Source organism: Echiichthys vipera (assembly GCF_963691815.1).
Source record: "Echiichthys vipera genome assembly, chromosome: X".
Taxonomy (NCBI): domain Eukaryota; kingdom Metazoa; phylum Chordata; class Actinopteri; order Perciformes; family Trachinidae; genus Echiichthys; species Echiichthys vipera.
In genome coordinates, this window is record NC_139825.1 from 47,620,364 (window position 1) to 47,643,529 (window position 23,166).

The window sequence follows — 23,166 nt, forward strand, 5'->3', positions numbered from 1 at the left end:
GCACTGTCCTGCAGACTGTTCCTGACGTTCCTGGATTAATCTCTGGTTCTGTTCCATTTGCGATGTGTCCGTAGAGGAGATCACTGAATTCCTGTGTGAACGTCTGGACTTTGAGAGGGGAAATGTTCTTGAATTTTGTCAATTCCCAACCTTCATTTCCATCCATTACTGTTTCACCCTCCTCGGCCAGCAGAGAGGGAACGAGGTCTGTGATCTGCTGCGGTGATTTCCTGCTGTCTTCTTTGGGGTCCAGGTCGAATTTGTCCACCACTTCTCTCGCATTACGAGTGATCCACTGTCTGGCAAAATACTTTGCATAAAAGGCCTTGATCTTCTTCTCTGCTCTTTTCCTAAACCGAAGGTCCTCCTTTTCAGTTGTTGGACTTGGGACGTCTTTCAAACTCCTCACATCGTCAGCAATGTCTTCTACGACAGCCTCGATGTCAGAGGAGCTTTGGGATCGCAGCGTCAACTCAGAACGCGACTCTTCGTCCAAAAGAGGTTCAAAGATTTGAGTCACCTCCTCTTGGATCATGTCTCTAATCCTGCCCTCTGGTGTGGCCTCCACCGGGGCTTCTGTGTGTCCATGGTCATCGTCTTCTAGGTCTTCTGGGTCTTCTAGGTCTTCTGGGTCTTCTGGTTCCTTGTCGTCTCTGTCCGGGTCTTCTGGATCTAAAGGTGTAACTGGTGTCTGCCAGCGCTCCTGATCCTTGGGGTTGTCCGGATCCACATGTGAAACTGATGCCTGCCTACGGTCTGATGACTTGATGAGTTTTTCGGGGGAGGTGGTCGGATTCGGTCTTCTCCTCTTTATAAAAGGTGTTTTGACCCTGGCTGTGAGGGCCTTTAACAGTTTGCAGACGTATTGAATCATAGTGTTCAGCCTGCGGGGGGGAGTGATGCGGTGTGTGCTTGCCAGAGAAGAGTTGACGTGTTCTGAAATGTCTCTGCTGAGCAAACTCGACAAGCGGTTTGAGTTGATACCCTGGATCGGGTTCTTGATGTCCAGAACGTCTGAGAAACTCTGTGAGACAGCGTCCCCCACACAGGACTGAATGTCCTCCACAGACACTTTAGTTTGGCCCTGGAGAGCTCTCAGCACGGCTTTGGACAAGGACCGTATTATGTCCAGCAGCAGTTCGGCCAGCACAATTTTAGTGGCGTCATCTGCGGTGCCTGTTTTCAACAGCTCCAGCTGTTCGGGGGTTATCCTTTTGAAGTAGGATTTGATCAGGTAATTGCACAAATCCACGGCTCCTGACTCCTCCGTCTGTGGCGATGCTGGTCTTGAGAGGGCCATCGTGGCTGTTGTTCCTTCTGAATGCTTTGTGTCCTGAATGTCCGTCGAAGAATCCTTGTGAATAAGCGAGTTATTGTCCTTCCTGGTCGAAGCAACGTGAGCTTGTGTGCAGCAGCTGTTCAGGTCTGGAGGCAGATCGAGAATGAGCCGGAACCCTCAGTGATCTCTCATTTACATAGAATTATGATATCACAAAGGCAGTTCTTTAAGCTCCGCCCCCCTCAACATCAAAGCCACCGCTGCTAGGCAACAGCGGAACTCTCTGGCTGTTTGTTGTTTTTCAAACAATCAGTGAATGAAATGATTTTCATTTGTATTATTGTTATTGTTATTATTGTTATTATATAAAATAAAAGGCAGCTTAAGCTAGCAGTTTCCATTGTTGTGGGAATTTTGTAAATGTGTGATTCATAATCTACCAAGCTCCTCTCCTGTGGAACCAACTCCCAAGTGTTATTCTGGAGGCAGACACTGTCCCCATATTTAAGAGTTAACTTAAAACTTTCCTCTTTGATAAATCTTACAGCTACGAGCCTTTAGCTATGTTGTTATTTTTAAACTGATCTTGTTCTGTTTAATGATGCTGCTATAGGCCTAGTCTGCCGGGGGATAATACTTTTCCTGATCCTCTGAGCTTCTCTCCTCTCTGTCTGTATCATTCATGTCTCATCAAGCCCAGTGCGTTTGACCAGTGTGAGTGCAACCGCTCCGTGCCTAGCTGCGGTACGCTTGCCGTCCACGGCCCGTTTGGGAGAGGTGGACTTTAGTAAAGCACGTTTGCACATGTACGAGCACGAGCGTGCGCACGTGTACGAGCACGAGGCCTACGGCTGCTCTGACGTAATTTTATGTGCGCCTGTTGGGACGTAGAAAAAAGGAGGGACCATGCGCGGACATTTAAAACAATGGCGGTGAAAGGTTCACGTTGGTGTGATGCGGAGGTGGAGTGTTTACTGCAGATTTGGTCGATGAAAAGATTCAAAAACAGTCGACAAGACGCACAAAAACTCTGAGGTCTACGGAAAGATTTGGAAACAAAGCCACGCATCGCCATGACGTCATCAATGCGTGTGACGTGTTACGGCGTGATGACGTATAGGCAGCAAGAAGCATTCTCCGAGGCCCAGGTAGTGTGAGTACAAACGCGCCTGGAGGGGGGGGACAAGGACCCTAAAGCACGGGGCACGGGACGGAGGCACAGTGGGAGGGCGCCCCGCCCCCCCAACGTCACTTCCCATCCCCTCCTAGAAAGTCAAGTTAATTTTATTTAATTGTTTTTTCTGAATGGTGTCAGATCCCAACAGGAGTCATTTAAAGGTCCTTTCCTGAAGAACATCTTTACACTTCAGTAAACAAACTGAACAGCGTTATGTTATTTATCGCATTGTTAATTCCGTCTCTACACGGTCGCGTGTTTATAATTCTCAGAAAACGATTCACTTGTTCAAAGATAATTTGGAAAGAGGCCCCACTCCGGGAAAACGAGACTGAAACTTATCAAAGATCCAAAAAACAACTAAAACAGAAGGAAACAAACTGAAATTCTTTCTTTATTTGTTGATTTCTGATTTAACTTTGTTCTGGTTCTGTTGGAGAACCTTATTTGGACCTTTTGGACGATTGTTTTCAAAGACGTTTGCTGATGCTGAGTGTAGCTCATCGCGTGAAACACTGATTTAAACTGAGTTTGCATTGTCGCTGATTATTGCTTCTATAATTGTGATCCTTCAATCAGGTGATTTTTAATAAGTGGGTTTATGAATCTGTTAACGCTGATTCATTTATCCATGTGGGGATCGACCTTTAATACGAACCTAACCATTAAATTGTCTGATTAAACACCGGCTGGCTAAAAAGAGAACATTCAGGCAACAACGCTGCAGTGGAAATACATGAAAACCTGAAAGTGTATTTGTTGTTTGCAAAATCCGTCCCTTTAACAATCTGTGTCTGGTCTCAAAAATCCCATATTGGTGGAGCTATCAATATTTTAAACCAGTCGATACAGAGGGAACGTGCATTTGAACTCTATCTGAGGGTCGTACGGAGGACAGGAGAGTCGATAAGCTGCAGATCAGAGCTGCAGTGCTGCAGAAGCTGCGTGTGCAAGTGAATCTGACAGCAAAGCGGCTCTGACTGTCATCGACTGAAGCTGCAGATGAACACTTGAGTTCCCTCCGGTGCAAACTACTGAACACGGGACACACTCAGGGCGCACTCACACTTTCCTTCCTCACCGCGCCAAAACCGTTTTCTCGGGTCAAGTCTAGTGCGTTTGAGCAGTGTGAGTGCACAAGCTCCGCGCATAACTGCGGCCAGCTGGCCGTCCACGGCCCGTTTGGGAGAGGTGGGCTTTAGTAAAGCGTGCGCACTTGTACGAGCACGAGGCCTACGGTGGTTCTGAGGTAATTTCCTGTGCGCCTGTTGGGACGTAGAAAAAAGAAGGAGGGACCATGCGCGGACATTTAAAACAATGGCGGCGAAAGGTTCACGTTGGTGTGATGCGGAGGTGGAGTGTTTACTGCAGATTTGGTCGATGAAAAGATTCAAAAACAGTCGACAAGACGCACAAAAACTCAGGTCTATGGAAAGATTTGTAAACTAAGCCACGATGCGTGTGACGTGTTGCGGCGTGATGACGTATAGGCAGCAAGAAGCATTCGCCGAGGCCCAGGTAGTGTGAGTACAAACGGACCTGGCCATGGGGATGCTGGTAAAGTCAGCCGTGAAGGGATCTGACTCGTATTTTCCGTTGTGTTGGTTGTGTTACCCTGCGATAATCAGTGGCGTGTGCACAAACTGTGAACTGCGCCGAGTGGTCAAGACGTCTATCGAACGATGTTCTATATCGTTTCTATCGCGATGTTGGAAAACCAGCGGCCTGAGGACTCTGATGATTTAAGAGATAGCTTTGTTTTAAGTGTTTTGCTAGAAGAGGATGAGCACATCGTGAACTGTGTGTGAATTCGGGAGAGGGTTGTAAAAGTCAGGAGGGGTTAAAACAGGGGTTTCAAACTCAGGCCCGTGGGCCAAATCTGGTCCGGGATGTAATTATATTTGGCCCCCAAGATCATATCAAGGTTCTCTGAGAGCTGAGTATAAAGCACATCCACGTCTACTTTTCTGTTAACAAACATGAGCATCCATGCTACCAGTCTCTGCAGACAAACTGATTCCACCCCTCCCCAAATACGACCCAAAGAAAGATGGAGAACAGGAGCTTTCAGCATCGGTGGTAGGCAGATTATCTGTTTTTTTTTCTTTTTTAGTAAAGAAGGATGAAAAAACCCCAAAAAGATGACAAAACAACTAAAAACAGACACAAAACACCACAAAACCGTGACAAAATTACTAAAAACAGATGCAAAACACCACAAAAAGATGACTAAACGACTAAAAACAGACACAAAACACCACAAAAAGGGATAAAACAACTAAAAACAGATGCAAAACACCACAAAAAGATGACAAAATTACTATAAACAGACGCAAAACACCACAAAAAGATGACAAAACGACTAAAAACAGACACAAAACACCACAAAAACGTGACAAAATTACTAAAAACAGATGCAAAACACCACAAAAAGGGATAAAACAACTAAAAACAGATGCAAAACACCACAAAAAGGTGACAAAATGACTAAAAACAGATGAAAACACCACAAAAACGTGACAAAATTACTATAAACAGACGCAAAACACCACAAAAACGTGGAAAAATGACTATAATCAGATGAAAACTCCACAGAAACGTGACAAAATTACTAAAAACAGATGAAAACACCACAAGAACATGACAAAATTACTCCAAGTTTTTAAATTTGGCCCAGTGTGAATTTGAGTTTGACACCACTGGGTTAAAACAAAAGACTTCAACGCCTGACGGTCGCAAACAACATTATTTTGAGTCAGCTGTTTTTCTTCTCCAAGCTGCTTGAGGTGAAAGATCTGCTTCACCACACCAGTTGACTCTGAACTCTTTTACAACATTTATGTCATTTGGACGGCCCTTTACGCTCCGATCGTTGCACGTAATGTTTTATTTTGCACTAACGTCCTTTAACAAAACAAGGAAATACTCTTTGCATCTGTCAAGCAGTTATTTTATATTCAATTTCATACTTTTAATTCATCAAATTACCAAAAAATATGCTACATCGTGATATAATGACTTTTTATTGGGATAGAAGATTTTGGACCTCATGGGATGCATCAGGAACGACCCCCTGGAGCAGCTCGCTGCAGTTGTTGACAGGCGGTGTCACATTGAGGTTCATGATGCAAGAACGCCAGAAGAATTTCTCCCGCCCTCCTGCAGCTGCACGTAATATCAAAGCGCCTGATTATTAAGACTTTGCATTTCAGCATTTTAAACCCCAGCATCAACATCCTGCTGTGTCTTTCTTGTTTCTTTATACTTCATCTCATCTCATCTCATCTTCAGCCTCTTATCCGGGGTCGGGTCGCGGGGGCAGCAGCTCCAGCAGGGGACCCCAAACTTCCCTTTCCCGGGCCACATTAACCAGCTCTAACTGGGGGATCCTGAGGCGTTCCCAGGCCAGTGTGGAGATCTAATCTCTCCACCTGGTCCTGGGTCTTCCCCGAGGCCTCCTCCCAGCTGGACGTGCCTGGAACACCTCCCTAGGGAGGCGCCCAGGGTTCATCCTTACTAGATGATCCTGAACCACCTCAACTGGCTCCTTTCAACGCAAAGGAGCAGCGGCTCTACTCCGAGTTCCTCACGGATGCTGAACTTCTCCCCCTCTCTCTAAGGGAGACTCCAGACCCCCTCCTGAGGAAACACATTTCAGCCGCTTGTACCCGCGACCTTGTTCTTTCGGTCATTATACTTGTGCATCAATAAACCAGACTGCCCTTGGTGGAACACTGAACTTAGTAATTAAGGATATACGATTTAAAGATTTAGCGTTACACTCATGAGTCTGCAAAAAAAAGGCCATCAAAACCAGTTGAAGTTCCGATGTAGTGACTTTGAAATAACCGTATTATGCCGGAATATGATAAAACAGTTCAGTGTATTCTGTAAAACAAAATGGAAGCTGTAAAACATTTGTTTTGAACAACTCAAGTGTGTCCTCGACTGACTAGACTGTTAAAAAATGGACGTATCGTCTCCGTCCAGGTCCGTTCTCTCAACTTGATGTGATCGTCCTCACCTACGGGAGTCGCCATCTTGTCAGACTTTGACTCCACCTCATTTCCTCTGACCAACAAAGGGCATGTATATGACGTTGGGGGGAGGGAGATACATCCATTTGGCTGACGTATGACTCAAAAGGTGAAGTGAGAGCCAGCCAGATCACCAGGAGAGGCACTCTCACTGTATGCCACCATGGGCTGAGTGGTGGTACTGCAGCACTCGCTTGTTTAAGTGGCGGTCCTGGGCCTGGACGCACATTCGCCTTTTCACTACCATACACGCGGGGAAGAGGAGATCACCGAAATGTTTTTAAGGGCGCACTCACACTGCCCATCCGTACCATGCCCAAACAGGTTTCACGGCTAAAGTCTGGTTCCTTTGACCAGTGCGAGTGCAACTGTACCACGTCTAGCTGCGGCACGGCCCGTTTGTGAGAGGTGGGCTTTAGTAAAGCGCGTTTGCACATGTACGAGCACGAGCGTGCGCACGTGCACGAGCACGAGGCCTACGGCGGTTCTGAGGTCATTTCCTGTGCGCCTGTTGGGACATAGAAAAAAGAAGGAGGGACCATGCGCGGACATTTAAAACAATGGCGGTGAAAGGTTCACGTTGGTGTGATGCGGAGGTGGAGTGTTTACTGCAGATTTGGTCGATGAAAAGATTCAAAAACAGTCGACAAGACGCACAAAAACTCTGAGGTCTACGGAAAGATCTGGAAACAAAGCCACGCATCGCCATGACGTCATCAATGCGTGTGACGTGTTACGGAGTGATGACGTATAGGCAGCAAGAAGCATTCTCCGAGGCCCAGGTAGTGTGAGTACAAACGGGCCTGGAGGGGGGGACAAGGACCCTAAAGCACGGGGCACGGGACGCACGCACAGTGGGAGTGCGCCCTTAAAGGCTTACCTACTGGCCCCTGTACCAGCTCCTCTCATAGTAAAGTCTTTTCAAGTCGATGCCATGCTGCTGCAGAGGTTTGGTGTTATTTTCAGCAGCATTAGTGGTTAAAAAAAGACCTTTGAATGCCTTCACCGTAATGCGCCGAGCTAATCACTGTTAGCCACGTCTGGTAACTACACTTTAGTGAATGAACCTAAAATGACCATTTATGCCGTTGCTTTCCTTTACAGTACAGGATGAAATTATGTTAAATCATATGTTGAATATTAGACAATGAATCTAACTTTTCTTTCTTCAACTATTTCAGAACCAGTTCGCTGTTTGCTTGACGACAATTTAGCCTCTGGGGGCAAATTTTTGGGGCTTTTCGGTGTAGCGAGCGGAAAGCTGTGCCAAGACTTACTCTTCCGAGCGACGGCCATTGTTTACGGCCCGATTAGCAACTTCAGACACGAGAATGGAGCTGCAGTTAAGAGATAAATAGTAACAAACGGCCATCACACAATAGCCCGAGGGTTCAACCAGGGGTGGAACCAAACTCTGCTGAAACGTGACTGATACAACTCAGACTACAAAAAGAAACCAGACTGCTTCTGCAAACACTGTGTCCTCAACGGAGAGAAAAGCACCAAACATGATGTGTTTCTAGTGGGTACAAAACACAGACTGTTAAAAAATGGACGTAGCGTCTCCGTCCAGGTCCGTTGTCTCAATTTGATCTGATCGTCCTCACCTACGGGAGCGGCCATCTTGTCAGACTTTGACTCCGCCTCATTTCCCCTTACCAAAAAAGGGCATGTATGTGACGTTGGGGGGAGGGAGATACGTCCATTTGGCTCACGTATACCTCAAAAGGTGAAGTCAGGGCCAGCCAGATCCCCAGGAGAGGCACTCTCATCGTATGCCACCATGGGCTGAGTGATGGTACTGCAGCACTCGCTTGTTTAAGTGGCGGTCCTGGGCCTGGACGCACATTTGCCTTTTCACTACCATACACGCGGGGAAGAGGAGATCACCGCACACTCACACTCACACTGTCCTTCCGTGTCATTTGCTAGACAACAATTTAGCATCTGGGGGCTAATATTTTGGGCTTTCCGGTGTAGCGAGCGGAAAGCTGTGCCAAGACTTTCTCTTCCGAGCGACGGCCATTGTTTACGGCCCGATTAGCAACTTCAGACACGAGAATGGAGCTGCAGTTAAGAGATAAATAGTAACAAACGGCCATCACACAATAGCCCGAGGGTTCAACCAGGGGTGGAACCAAACTCTGCTCAAACGTGACTGATACAACTCAGACTACAAAAAGAAACCAGACTGCTTCTGCAAACACTTAAATCTCTTTCACGCGCACGATCTGTTGAAAGAAGCAGCCTGAAAAACAAATCACCACTGGCGTCTTTGTAACAGAAGAACCTTGAGAAGTCAAAAATCTAAAGATCTGAAGCTCTGAACTTCCCACCCTCTTTGGTACAAAATGTGCTGCAGCTTTAATTATTAAATAAAATTCATCAATTAGTGATACGGTGCGCCGCCGGTTGTACGGAAACTTCACACACCAAAGCAACAAACCAATCAGGACCGGCAGGCTGGCTCGAGATGCATTAATAGGTATGGAGCACCAGCTGTCACGGTGTTTAATATACATACTATGTACAGCACGGTCTGCCGTCTGTTGTCTTCTTACACTGCTGCTGCTCGTGGACGCCGTCCATCTGTACGAGATGTGAGAGACGTGTGCGTCATCCATATGTTTCCGTACCAATGTCAACGCCACAAACTGTAACACATTTCTGCACTTGGCAAAGGAAGTGATTGTGTTTCTGAGAACGAGCCAGCGCCGGCCTCATTACTGTGATTATGTGGAATTTTTTAAATCAGAAAGGTTGAGCTCTGAACACGGCTGGCGCGGGGAGAGAGAGACGGAGCCCGGCGTTCTTCAGGAGGTCCTATGGCAACAACGCAACCTCACAAAAACACCTACATGCGTACACACGTGATGCAGGTTGTCAGAGGAGTGATTGAACGGTTCCCATGACAGCGAGACAGAGAGAGGGTCTAAAAGTGTCCGCGGCCCTTTCTGATGCTCTCGACTGTATTTAGAAACTCGCTGCGGAGGGACCGGCTCTCTCCAGGTCAGGCCGATGTGGCGTGACGTGTCAACATGCAGAGCCTCACGTGGTGTTTTTTATTTGTCCGCAAAGAAACAAAAATGCCTGCTGAAGATTTGCGGCGAGGAGAACTGCCGCTGTGTGTCAATGAGGGCGATGCAGATGCGTTAACAGACTGCTTCTAACACAGGTATAAGGAATCATTACACGTGCACACACACACACACACACACACACGCACAGCTACTCCCAAAGCTACTGGCAAGGAGGTCGATGAGCTCGCTGTGCATGTCTATCTTTGTATGTGTGTGTGTGTGTGTGTGTGTGTGTGTGTGTGTGTGTGTGTGTGTTGTGGGGATAGGGGGGGGTATCAGAGCCGTTGCCATGGAAACTGGCTCTCAGTGCCAAAGCTGCGGGGAGGCGGACATAAACACACGGTCACCATGGTAACCCTTTCGTTGCCACCGGCTCCCGACTGTCTATCCACTCAACTGTGAGTCTGTCTCCGTGTCTCATGTCACCTTGTGTTTTTCCAAATAATCCAGATATAAGTCGAAGCGTCCACTCGTGTGCATGAAGGAGGTCACGAGATGAGATTTTGATATCACGATTATGGACGAAGGAAGTATCAAATAATTCAAAAATTTAAAAATAACTAATTTCTTTTGTATTATTTCAGATGACGGACGAGAAAGTTAATTATGTCTTTGCTTGATACTCACCGTTTGGATGTGATCAGGAGTAAAAACACACTTCCTGTTCATCAAAAACACATTTTGATTAATTAAGACAAAGTCAAGGTGTAATGCGAAATGGCACCCTCCGCTAAGGTCACCCGCTCGCCATTTTTAGTTTAAAAGGGCGCACTCCCACTGTCGATCCGTACCGTCCCCAAACAGGTTTTACTGGTAAAGTCTAGTTCCTTTGACCAGTGTGAGTGCAACCGTTCCGCGGCTACGTCCACGGCCCGTTTGGGAGAGGTGGGCTTTTGTAAAGCACGTTTGCACGTGTACGAGCACGAGCGTGCGCAGGTGTACGAGCGCGAGCGTGCGCAGGTGTACGAGCACGAGGCCTAAGGCGGTTCTGAGGTCATTTCTTGTGCGCCTGTTGGGACGTAGAAAATAGAAGGAGGGACCATGCGCGGACATTTAAAACAATGGCGGTGAAAGGTTCACGTTGGTGTGATGCGGAGGTGGAGTGTTTACTGCAGATTTGGTCGATGAAAAGATTCAAAAACAGTCGACAAGACGCACAAAAACTCAGAGGTCTACGGAAAGATCTGGAAACAAAGCCACGCATCGCCATGACGTCATCAATGCGTGTGACGTGTTACGGCGTGATGACGTATAGGCAGCAAGAAGCATTCTCCGAGGCCCAGGTAGTGTGAGTACAAACGGGCCTGGAGGGGGGGGCAAGGACCCTAAAGCACGGGGCACGGGACGGACGCACAGTGGGAGTGAAATGAAAGTGAAATCACTACAGTTCTGCATTTTAATATGTAAATATTTGTTTACTTTTTGCGTTGTGCTGCATTTTACAGTCACACAGACTGTCAAAATAAAATGAACATGAATGAAAGTCAATTTAACTTCTTTGAGGACCGATAAATTAGTCGTTAATGTCACTACAGCGCTGCTAAAGTGAGTATGCACTCTGCACATTTGAGTTTGTTAGAGACATAACCAGTTTCCACCTCGTGTTTTACTTTGATGTTGCCTTTAATGTTTTTGTTGACGGCTTATTCTTGCACCTCTTCCTCACGATTAAGCGTGCGTTTGCTGTCAAAGACAAAAGAACACAAGTAAAGGTATTTAACAAAACCACAATGACATAATTAATCAATCTAGTACTTTAAGATATCGGCAAGAACAGATTTTCTTTTAAGTAAAACCTCCAAAAAGGAAGTTTAGATTTGCATCCTGGGTGGACTGCACACCCTTCCTCTGAAACTGCTTTAAACAGACTTTGATGTAGCGGTGGACAAGCGAGCGCCGGAGATCAGAAGCTCTGAAAACATCAGCCTGGATCCTGCTGGGTGATAGAGGGCCGAACTGGGGCTCGCTGAGCGCTCGTCTCCCTACAGGGCTGAACAGCACAAGAGAAGGCTTATCACTTATTCAGGTTTTCGCCAGAGCTGTGGATTTACATCCTGACCCTGCTGGGTTTTATTCTACTGCAGGTCCTGACTAAAATACAAAGTGTTAAAGAACTCAACAAACTGAAATTCACTACTGCGACGGGGTCAGAAACCAGCAGAGAACCACTCAACTGGGGGACCAAATGGAGCCAGACAGGGATCACATTTTAGCCCAGTTTCAACCAAATGACAATCATCGCACCTGACTAAGAAGTCGACAACTGGGGGACCACATGGAGCCAGACTGGGATCACATTTTAGCCCAGTTTCAACCAAAAAACAACCATCGCACCTGACAAAGATATCGACAACTGGGGGACCAAATGGAGCCAGACAGGGATCACATTTTAGCCCAGTTTCAACCAAAAAACAACCATCGCACCTGACAAAGAAATCAACAACTGGGGGACCAAATGGAGCCAGACAGGGATCACATTTGAGCCCAGTTTCAGCCAAATGACAACCATCGCACCTGACAAAGAACTCAACAACTGGGGGACCAAATGGAGTCAGACTGGGATCACATTTTAGCCCAGTTTCATCCAAAAAACAACCATCGCACCTGACAAAGAAGTCGACAACTGGGGGACCACATCGAGCCAGACTGGGATCACATTTAAGCCCAGTTTCAACCAAAAAACAACCATCGCACCTGACAAAGAAATCGACAACTGGGGGACCAAATGGAGCCAGACAGGGATCACATTTTAGCCCAGTTTGCACCAAAAAACAACCATCGCACCTGACAAAGAAATCAAAACTGGGGGACCAAATGGAGCCAGACAAGGGTCACATTTTAGCCCAGTTTCAACCAAATGACAACCATCGCACCTGACAAAGAAATCGACAACTGGGGGACCAAATGGAGCCAGACAGGGATCACATTTTAGCCCAGTTTCAACCAAATGACAACCATCGCACCTGACAAAGAAATCCACAACTGGGGGACCAAATGGAGCCAGACAGGGATCACGTTTTAGAGAAAGGGGGAGGGATGCAGCAAAGGGCCGCAGGTGGGAACCAGGCTCATCTGACCTGACGTACGTTTAAGGGTAATCACTATATTCAACATCTGCAGTGTTTTCAATTTAAATAAGTGATGTACCGATACATACATCGGCCGATATTTCCGTTTTTTTGATGTATCTGCATCGGCCGATGCGAGCTGCTGCGCTCACCGATAGTTTCTCCAAAGATTATTTACAGACAGGCAGCTCCGTGTTGCTGGAGACGCCTTTTTTAAGTTAAATTAATGTTCTTTTATTAAAAATTGAGACTCGTTACATTTGTTATAATCATCATTGTGTAATTTTGATGATGTAAAGGGAGCAAAAGTAGTATTGGCTAAATAGGAGGCCTCCCATATTTGGATATGGGAGGCCCCCATCCTGTCCTGGTTTGTGGATCACCTGATGGGCAGACCACAGTATGTACGCCTACAGAACTGTGTGTCTGAAAGGGTGGTCAGCAACACCGGGCCCCACAGGGGACTGTCCTCTCTCCCTTTCTCTTCACCTCAGACTTCAACTATTGCACCTGCCCCCTTCAGAAGTTTCCTGATGACTCAGCAATAGTTGGCTGCATTGGAAAAGGGGATGAAAGTGAATACAGGACTGTTGTGGGCAAACAAAGGAGCTCGTAGTGGATCTGGGGAGGGTTAAAACACCTGGGACCCCTGTTTCTACCCAGGGGGTCCCTGTGAACACTGTAGAGGAGTACAAGTACCTGGGGGTGAACTTCAATAATGAGTTGAACTTGACTAGAAACACAGAGGCCGTCTACAAAAAAGGTCAAAGTCGACTGAGGTCCTTAAACATCTGCCGGACGATGCTGAGGATGTTTTATGAGTCTGTTTCCAGTGCGATCTTCTTCACTGTGACACGCTGGGGCAGTGGGCTGAAGGTCGCAGACACCAACAGACTGAACACACTGATCAGGAGGGCCACTGATATCGTGGGGGAGGAGCTGGACACCCTGAGGACCGTGGCAGAGAGGAGGATGCTGACCAGGCTCCGGTCTGTCCTGGACCAGGTCTCCCACCCTCTCTACGACACACTGGCCCAGCAGAGGAGCACCTTCAGCAGGAGACTCCTCGCACCCAGATGCACCACAGGAACTCTGTCCTGCCTGTGGTCATTAAACTACACAACGCATGCCTTGGGGAGTCTGTCACCCCCTCTCTGTGATACAGACTCAACCACAGACAATCTTTGATCTTCTGTAAATTTGAGTTTTGTCTCATTTCTAACAACTTCTCTCTGGGATTATTAAAGTATTTCTGATTCTGACCTGATTCTGAAATATCGGCAGTCAATATCAGTCATCTGCTAAGGCTGATAAATTTGCATCAGCCCTAAAAAAATCCATATCGGTCGATCCCTAATTTAAATACAGAGAAAATGAACTGAAATAATCCAGAACTGTGTGTGCAGTGTCTGAAATGACGAAGGGCAGGGGTGTAACTAGGCCATTCGCACCAGGATGAGTAACAACAGAATCACGGCTCGCCAAGTAGGCCACATTTGCATGATGCCGCAAACTTCACCCGACACAAAAAGCAAGCAGAAGCAAAGGAGGTATCACAGAACCAGCAGCGTTCTGCACACGTTTATGAGGACTCGACACGTCCAATAAACAATTTTAACTGTGCATCAGAGAACGGATGTCTATTGAGAAGCTGCACCATGAGAGTTTCTGCACAAACTGAAGATGCTCTACTTTAAACATCTATATTTTCTGCCTTATTTCCAACAGATTTACAAAACTGTATATTCATTCGTCTTCAACCTTTGTCCCTATCGGGGTCGGGGGGGGCTGGAGACCGATCCCAGCTGACATCGGGCGTGAGGCGGGGTACACCCTGGACAGGACGCCAGTCTATCACAGGACACATAGAGACGAACAGAGACAGACAACCATTCACACCTACGGGTGATTTAGAGTCATCAATGAACCGAACACCTGCACGTCTTTGGACTGTGGGAGGAAACCGGAGAACCCGGAGAAAACCCACACAGACACGGGGAGAACATGCAAACTCCACACAGAAGGGCCCCAGCTGGGACGCGAACCTCGCTTTGAGGCGACAGTGCTAACCCCTAGACCACCGTGTCTCATTTCATCTCATCTTCAGCCTCTTATCCGGGGTCGGGTCTCGGGGGCAGCAGCTCCAGCAGGGGACCCCAAACTTCCCTTTCCCGGGCCACATTAACCAGCTCTAACTGGGGGATCCCGAGGCGTTCCCAGGCCAGTGTGGAGATCTAATCCCTCCACCTGGTCCTGGGTCTTCCCCGAGGCCTCCTCCAAGCTGGACGTGCCTGGAACACCTCCCTAGGGAGGCGCCCAGGGTTCATCCTTACCAGATGATCCTGAACCACCTCAACTGGCTCCTTTCAACGCAAAGGAGGAGCGGCTCTACTCCGAGTTCCTCACGGATGCTGAACTTCTCCCCCTCTCTCTAAGGGAGACTCCAGACCCCCTCCTGAGGAAACACACTTCAGCCGCACCGTGTAGCCCACAAAACTGTATAAACACTTTTAATACAGAGAAATGTATCTTCTGAGTATCAACATACCAGAGGCTCCTTTAATACGTTCATTTTATCGCTTTATTATGCATCCATGTTCCAGGTGGCTACTTCCTGCTCTTCCTTTCAGTCGAACTCAGAAACAAGCGTTTGGATAGAAAAATCATGTTGGTTTGGAAAGCTGTAGGAGGCTCATGCAGCTTATCCCTCTTCTGCAGCGAGAGTAATTACCAAAACACTGTCAACATGTGTTTCTGTACGCCCCCCGAACCTCTCAGCTCCGGAAATGTCAACGCAGGAGTTATTTGGATGAACTTATCACATATTGGACATCTAAATGTTTACAAGGGAGTAAAGGGAGACAAATCTGGTGACGCTAAGCAAAGTTATTGTACTTAAGATCACAAGACGACTCCCTAATTTCTCCGACTCTTTCTGGTTTCTTTCCTCTTAGGGCGCCCTCCCACTGTGCCTCCGTCCCGTGCCCAGTGCTTTAGGGTCCTTGTCCCCCCCTCCAGCCCCGTTTGTACTCACACTACCTGGGCCTCGGAGAATGCTTCTTGCTGTCAATACGTCATCACGCCGTAACATGTCACACGCATTGATGACGTCATGGCGATGCGTGGCTTTGTTTCCAGATCTTTCCGTAGACCTCAGAGTTTTTGTGCGTCTTGTCGACTGTTTTTGAATCTTTTCATCGACCAAATCTGCAGTAAACACTCCACCTCCGCATCACACCAACGTGAACCTTTCACCGCCATTGTTTTAAATGTCCGCGCATGGTCCCTCCTTCTTTTTTCTATGCCCCAACAGGCGCACAGGAAATGACCTCAGAACCGCCGTAGGCCTCGTGCTCGTACACGTGCGCACGCTCGTGCTCGTACATGTGCAAACGTGCCGAGCCGTGTACATGTTGTACATGTGCAAACGTGCTTTACAAAAGCCCACCTCTCCCAAACGGGACGTCGACGGCCAGCTGGCTGCAGTTATGCTCGGAGCGGTTGCACTCACACTGGTCAAACGCACTAGGCTTGACCCGAAAAACCTGTTTTGGTGCGGTGCGGAAGGACAGTGTGAGTGCGCCCTTAGACCGTAAATCAAAATATGTTTGAGACATGTGAAGACGTCATCTTGAACTTCAGGAAACACTGATCACTGACCAAACAACTAATCCATTAATCAAGACAACGATTGACAGCTGAATCAATGGTAGTTATCGTTCGTTGCGGCCCTAATATTAAGTGTCGTCGTCAGTAGCTCTTCACAGGGCACTGATTGGCCGACTCACTTCCTGAAAACAAACGCATCACCCTTGGGAGTCTTACAAATGGATTTTGATGTGACCCCGTTATTCTCTTGTGTTATTGTGAGAGTTCAGCTGCTGTTCAAGGTAACACACTCTCCTCCTTTATTATCCATTTAACAAAAGATGAACTCATTTGGAAGCACTTACCGCCGCCCCCATTAAAAAGAAACGTATAACACATCTTCCATCAGGTGCTCATAACCTTTGATTACATGCCAATCATCCTTGTTCCCCCCTGAGATGTTGTGAAGACATAAGAAGAATCTCAGCGCTCCGTGTTCACGCGCTTCGCCTCCTCTCACAGAAAACAGTTGGGCAGACACAGTTACAGGTAACCTAGAAGCTAAAATTAGCTTCCAAGCTAAGTCAGTCTCAGTAATGACCCAAGCCTCTGCCATCCATCTCCACAACACAGCAACTGCAGCCCACACACACACACACACACACACACACACAGATACAAACACATAGTGGCATCACGTCATGGTTGAATGTGCTTACATGACTGACAACACAGGCACGCACGCACACAAAGAGTTGCTCGCTCACTCCCACTCTGACAATGAGTGGCTCAATGTGCTTACATGACTAACTACATACGCACACACACATACACACACACACATGGATTACAACAGCCCCCCTTAGAAACAGACACACACACACTCTGACACAAACATCTTCATGGTTGAATGTGCTTACATGGATGACTACTACATGCATAAATATATATATATATTTAAAACAAACAGTGTGCCTCCCTTTCATGCAAACACACACTAACACACGCAACCTTCAGTGACGTGTAGCACTGTAGCAGCCTCTGCCAACACACACACACACAGTGACACACACACCATGAGCACTGCAGTCTCATCAATGCTGCTTCTTCCTTTCATGGCTACATCAGCAAAGCAGAATTAGAGCGTGTGGCTAACACTTATGCTAGGCTAACACACGTGCATGACTCTGCTCCTCACACCGTGCATTGAATGAATGAATGAATGAATGCACAACACATTTTAGAGCGGCAATGATACAAGAAGTTCATTTAAGGTGCACAAACACAGCTGCACTGTCATGTTGAATATTGAACATAGAGTGTATTCTCTCCGATGATACAGACTCTGATAACTAAACTTGAGGTTTTGACCACTTAGGGAGCACTCACACTGTCCTTCCGCACCGTGCCCAAACAGGTTTTACGGGTAAAGCCTCCTGCGTTTGAGCAGTGTGAGTGCAACCGCTCCGCGCATATCTGCGGCCAGCTGGCCGTCCACGGCCCGTTTGAGAGAGGTGGGCTTTAGTAAAGCACGTTTGCACATGTACGAGCACGAGCGTGCGCACATGTTCGAGCACAAGGCCTACGGCGGCTCTGAGGTCATTTCCTGTGCGCCTGTTGGGACATAGAAAAAAGAAGGAGGGACCATGCACGGACATTTAAAACAATGGCGGCGAAAGGTTCACGTTGGTGTGATGCGGAGGTGGAGTGTTTACTGCAGATTTGGTCGATGAAAAGATTCAAAAACAGTCGACAAGACGCACAAAAACTCCGAGGTCTACGGAAAGATTTGGAAACAAAGCCATGCATCGCCATGACGTCATCAATGCGTGTGACGTGTTACGGCGTGATGACGTATAGGCAGCAAGAAGCATTCGCCGAGGCCCAGGTAGTGTGAGTACAAACGGGCCTGGGTGGGGGGACAAGGACCCTAAAGCACGGGACGGAGGCACAGTGGGAGGGCGCCCTAAGATGCCTATACACATGAATAAACATAAAGATGCAAAATGCTCGGTCTGCCAGTTCGGCTCAACAGTTAAGCAGTCCAGGGCTTTTATTGTGAAAGGTAAAAACGGATGGAGTGGATCTGTTATGCCATCAAGTTTTCCATCTTGAATCAGACTATAGAGCCTCTGCGTTGTTGTTTTATAATCCTCACAGCTGTATTGAGCGGCGCAAAACTTTCAGAAAATCGACACTTCTACACGCTTGCCAATGGGGGTACGTTTATCAAGAAGACCCGCCGCCCGACGTTTCCAACCAACCCAACTGAACCAGACCACAAGAATTAATATTAAAATATAAGGCTATTTATTTTAGTTTAACAAAGGTATAATGTTCAACATTTATCTTAAAGTTTTAGCATAATAATAATGCAAATTAGACTTTAAATACAAAGGACAGCCAAGGATGATAAAAGTGTGGTAAGCTTTACAGAGATATGGTCATAAACCAAAATGTTATCAGACGATGTCTGAAAGCGTCCATTCAGATCAAACTGTCAAACCAGACCGCACATGTGACTTGATATTCTGTCCCTTCATAGAAATGCATTTGAGTTTCTGTGAAGCTGTAATTTGAGCAGGTTTGTGACGCGGTCGCCATTGTTTTCCACCCGAGCAGGCACCAGAGTTTCTACCCTGTGACTCGTTGTAGGTCTATCCAGTTGCACCCAGAAGCATCATGGTAATTCATCCAGCCCGTTCTCTTTCCCGGGGCGTCAAACACCAACACAATTATTAAGAAATCTCTCACCAACTGTGTGCAACAAGTGCCAGTTAAGCCATGCACCAGTCCAGCAAATACAAAAATCATGTGCAGACGATGTGCATATGGAAAACATGTCCTCCAGGAGTCTCTGCTTGCCTGCTAGAGGAATGCACGAGGAGGGTTTGTGTGTTCATTAGCACCAAATAAAGACGCTAACGAGATAACGATCATGTCTTCCTGTTATGACGGTGCTCCCACCCTGTCACTGCAGTATGGAGGGAGGCCTCGTACTCAGCTGAGAGAGACTGCTGTGTCACCTCGAACTTACAAAACTCATGAATCATCACTCTGCTCAGAGCTGACTCATAAATATTACACACAGCGAGCCGTCGACGAAATGCAGCAAAGAATACTAAAATACTTTCAACGGAGCGATTCGACAACACCACGAGCAAGATGGGGAACATGACGGAGGCTGTTCAGGCGACCGAACGAGACTCTGTCGGCTGCAGGAGAGGAACAACATAGAGTCAGAGGAGTTATAAAATATCCTCCCCTTATCTCAAGACTGAAGTACGCTGTTATGGACAAAGGTAGTGATGCATGTAATTAAGGCCGCATGCACACTGTCCATCCGTACCGTGCCCAAACAGGTTTCACGGGTAAAGTCCAGTTCCTTTGACCAGTGTGAGTGCAACCGTACCAAGTCAAGGAGCAGTATGCTGGCCGTCCACGGCCCGTTTGGGAGAAGTGGGCTTTTGTAAAGCACGTTTGCACATGTACGAGCACGAGCGTGTGCACGTGTACGAGCACGAGCGTGTGCACGTGTACGAGCACGAGGCCTACGGCGGCTCTGAGGTCATTTCCTGTGCGCCTGTTGGGACATAGAAAAAAGAAGGAGGGACCATGCGCGGACATTTAAAACAATGGCGGCGAAAGGTTCACGTTGGTGTGATGCGGAGGTGGAGTGTTTACTGCAGATTTGGTCGATGAAAAGATTCAAAAACAGTCGACAAGACGCACAAAAACTCCGAGGTCTACGGAAAGATCTGGAAACAAAGCCACGCATCGCCATGACGTCATCAATGCGTGTGACGTGTTACGGCGTGATGACGTATAGGCAGCAAGAAGCATTCGCCGAGGCCCAGGTAGTGTGAGTACAAACGGGCCTGGAGGGGGGGACAAGGACCCTAAAGCACGGGGCACGGGACGGAGGCACAGTGGGAGTGCGCCCTGACATTGTCTAAGTTTCTATCCATCAAAGAGTGAGTTAAAAAAATTATTGATGATCATGTGACTCACAGAGCCGCCGTAGGCCTTGTGCTCGTACACGTGCGCACGCTCGTGCTCGTACATGTGCAAACGTGCTTTACAAAAGCCCACCTCTCCCAAACGGGCCGTGGACGGCAAGCGTTGCACTCACACTGGTCAAAGGAACTAGACTTTACCCGTGAAACCTGTTTGGGCACGGTGCGGATGGATGGACAGTGGGAGTGCGCCGTAACTAGATTAAAATCTTACGGAGTACAATTTTAACTTCTGCAACATGTCACTAACAGCTGGAAATTCCTTCTAAATGTGATTTTATAATGTTTCTTTCAAATGTTCTGTGTGCAGCACTTTGAATTGTGCTACATAAACAAACTTGACGCGTAGTAGACAGTGATTTCAGACACTTTCATATCGCCCCCCGCCTCCTGTAGCATTTAATTTAATTCAAGATGACGTCATCAATGCGTGTGACGTGTTACGGCGTGATGACGTATAGGCAGCAAGAAGCATTCTCCGAGGCCCAGGTAGTGTGAGTACAAACGGGCCTGGAGGGGGGGACAAGGACCCTAAAGCACGGGGCACGGGACGGAGGCACAGTGGGAGGGCGCCTTAATAAGACATCAGAATAGAAACAATGATCCAGCTTGAGAGTAAAATGACAGAACTTTGTGAATCAGAGCAGCTCAAATAAACTTTTTTGCTCATCTTCTCACCTCATCTTCAGCCTCTTATCCGGGGTCAGGTCTCGGGGGCAGCAGCTTTAGCAGGGGACCCCAAACGTCCCTTTCCCGGGCCACATTAACCAGCTCTAACTGGGGGATCCTGAGGCGTTCCCAGGCCAGTGTGGAGATCTAATCTCTCCACCTGGTCCTGGGTCTTCCCCGAGGACTCCTCCCAGCTGCTCATCTTCTCTCCAGTGAAATCCTCATAACTGCCACTTCCTCTCGCTGCCATTTAAAAACAATAACCTCGCACTTTTTGGGTCAGTTTTGTTGTTGAAAGCATTTGATTTACCGGCGTCTCACATCACAATATTCTCCGTTAATGCGCGTCAACAGTGACACAGAACGCACTGAGCGCAGGGTTTGAGCGGGAGCTGCGTTTGTGTGTCGAAGAGTTTGTGAAAATGTCAAGATTGAAGCTTAAAAATCATGTTTTATTTAGTATCAAAGTGTCTGTGTGCACTAAAGTTTGTATAAATGACCTACTTTTTGAGTGTGTGTGTGTGTGTGTGTGTGTGTGTGTGTGTGTGTGTGTGTGTGTGTGTGTGTGTGTGTGTGTGTGCGTGTGTGTACACAACACAAACCTGCTGCTTGTCCTTCTTGTGTATTTTCATTTTCTATCCCTTCACTGCATCTGTTCACACAAAAGGACATAATTCATATTAGTTCCAGAAATGCAAATAATAAAACGAGACACACACACACTCCAGACATCAGTTTAGCTTTGAGCTTTAAAGATTAAAACTCAAATTTAAACAATTTAAAACACATTTGATCAACTTCATACAACGCAGATACCTTTAAAATGATGATAAACACCAATAAGACGTTGATCCTTAAAATAATTACGGTTAAATTCTCCTAAACGTCAAAAATCAACTCATTAACTGCAGCTGACGACTGCAGAGTTCAGAATGACCCGAACCATTAGGATCATTGAGGGCGCCCTCCCACTGTGCGTCCGTCCCGTGCCCCGTGCTTTAGGGTCCTTGTCCCCCCCTCCAGGCCCGTTTATACTCACACTACCTGGGCCTCGGAGAATGCTTCTTGCTGCCTATACGACATCACGCCGTAACACGTCACACGCATTGATGACGTCATGGCGATGCGTGGCTTTGTTTCCAGATCTTTCCGTAGACCTCAGAGTTTTTGTGCGTCTTGTCGACTGTTTTTGAATCTTTTCATCGACCAAATCTGCAGTAAACACTCCACCTCCGCATCACACCAACGTGAACCTTTCACCGCCATTGTTTTAAATGTCCGCGCATGGTCCCTCCTTCTTTTTTCTACGTCCCAACAGGCGCACAGGAAATGACATCAGAACCGCCGTAGGCCTCGTGCTCGTACGCGTGCGCACGCTCGTGCTCGTACACGTGCAAACGTGCTTTACTAAAGCCCACCTCTCCCAAACGGGACGTGGACAGCAAGCGTGCCGCTCTTAGACGTGGTACGGTTGCACTCAAACTGGTCAAATGAACCAGACTTTACCCATAAAACCTGTGAAGTCTAGTTCGTTTGACCAGTGTGAGTGCAACCGTACCACGTTTAGGAGCGGCACGCTTGCCGTCCACGGCCCGTTTGGGAGAGGACATGCGCGGACATTTAAAACAATGGCAGCGAAAGGTTCACGTTGGTGTGATGCGGAGGTGGAGTGTTTACTTACTTTTAATGCAGCAAGAAGCATTCTCCGAGGCCCAGGTAGTGTGAGTATAAACGGGCCTGGAGGGGGGGACAAGGACCCTAAAGCACGGGGCACGGGACGGAGGCACAGTGGGAGGGCGCCCTAAATTGCCCTTAAGTGCTTTACAACCTCTCAACCACCTTTCCCAAACGGGCCGTGGACGGCAAGCGTGCCGCTCCTAGGCGTGGTACGGTTTCACTCACACTGGTCAAAGGAACCAGACTTTACCCATGAAACCAGTTTGGGCACGGTACGGAGGAACAGTGGGAGGGCGCCCTTATTCACAACCTACAATACTTTTTTCTCCCAGAGAGAAGTCACTGATAAAAGAAAGGACACAGACTTCTCACCAAAGCTATTAACTAACTACACCTCACATTTGTTCACACACACACACACACACACACACACACACACACACACACACACACACACACACACACACACACACACACACACACACACACACACACACACACACACACACACACACACACACACACACACACACACACACACACACACACACACACACACACACACACACACACAC

General features: G+C 47.5%; 1 protein-coding gene across 2 annotated transcripts in view; it reads right to left on the bottom strand.

The window, feature by feature from the left end:
- chd6 (chromodomain helicase DNA binding protein 6) overlaps positions 1–23,166 on the bottom strand; it is a 149,945-nt gene that overhangs the window by 104,291 nt on the left and 22,488 nt on the right. For both annotated transcript variants that reach the window (XM_083939713.1, XM_083939712.1), the window contains exon 2: positions 21,517–21,566. In XM_083939713.1, coding sequence (XP_083795839.1) covers positions 21,517–21,546 — 30 coding nt within the window. In that variant the 5' untranslated portion in view covers positions 21,547–21,566. The remainder of the gene's footprint in view (positions 1–21,516; positions 21,567–23,166) is intronic.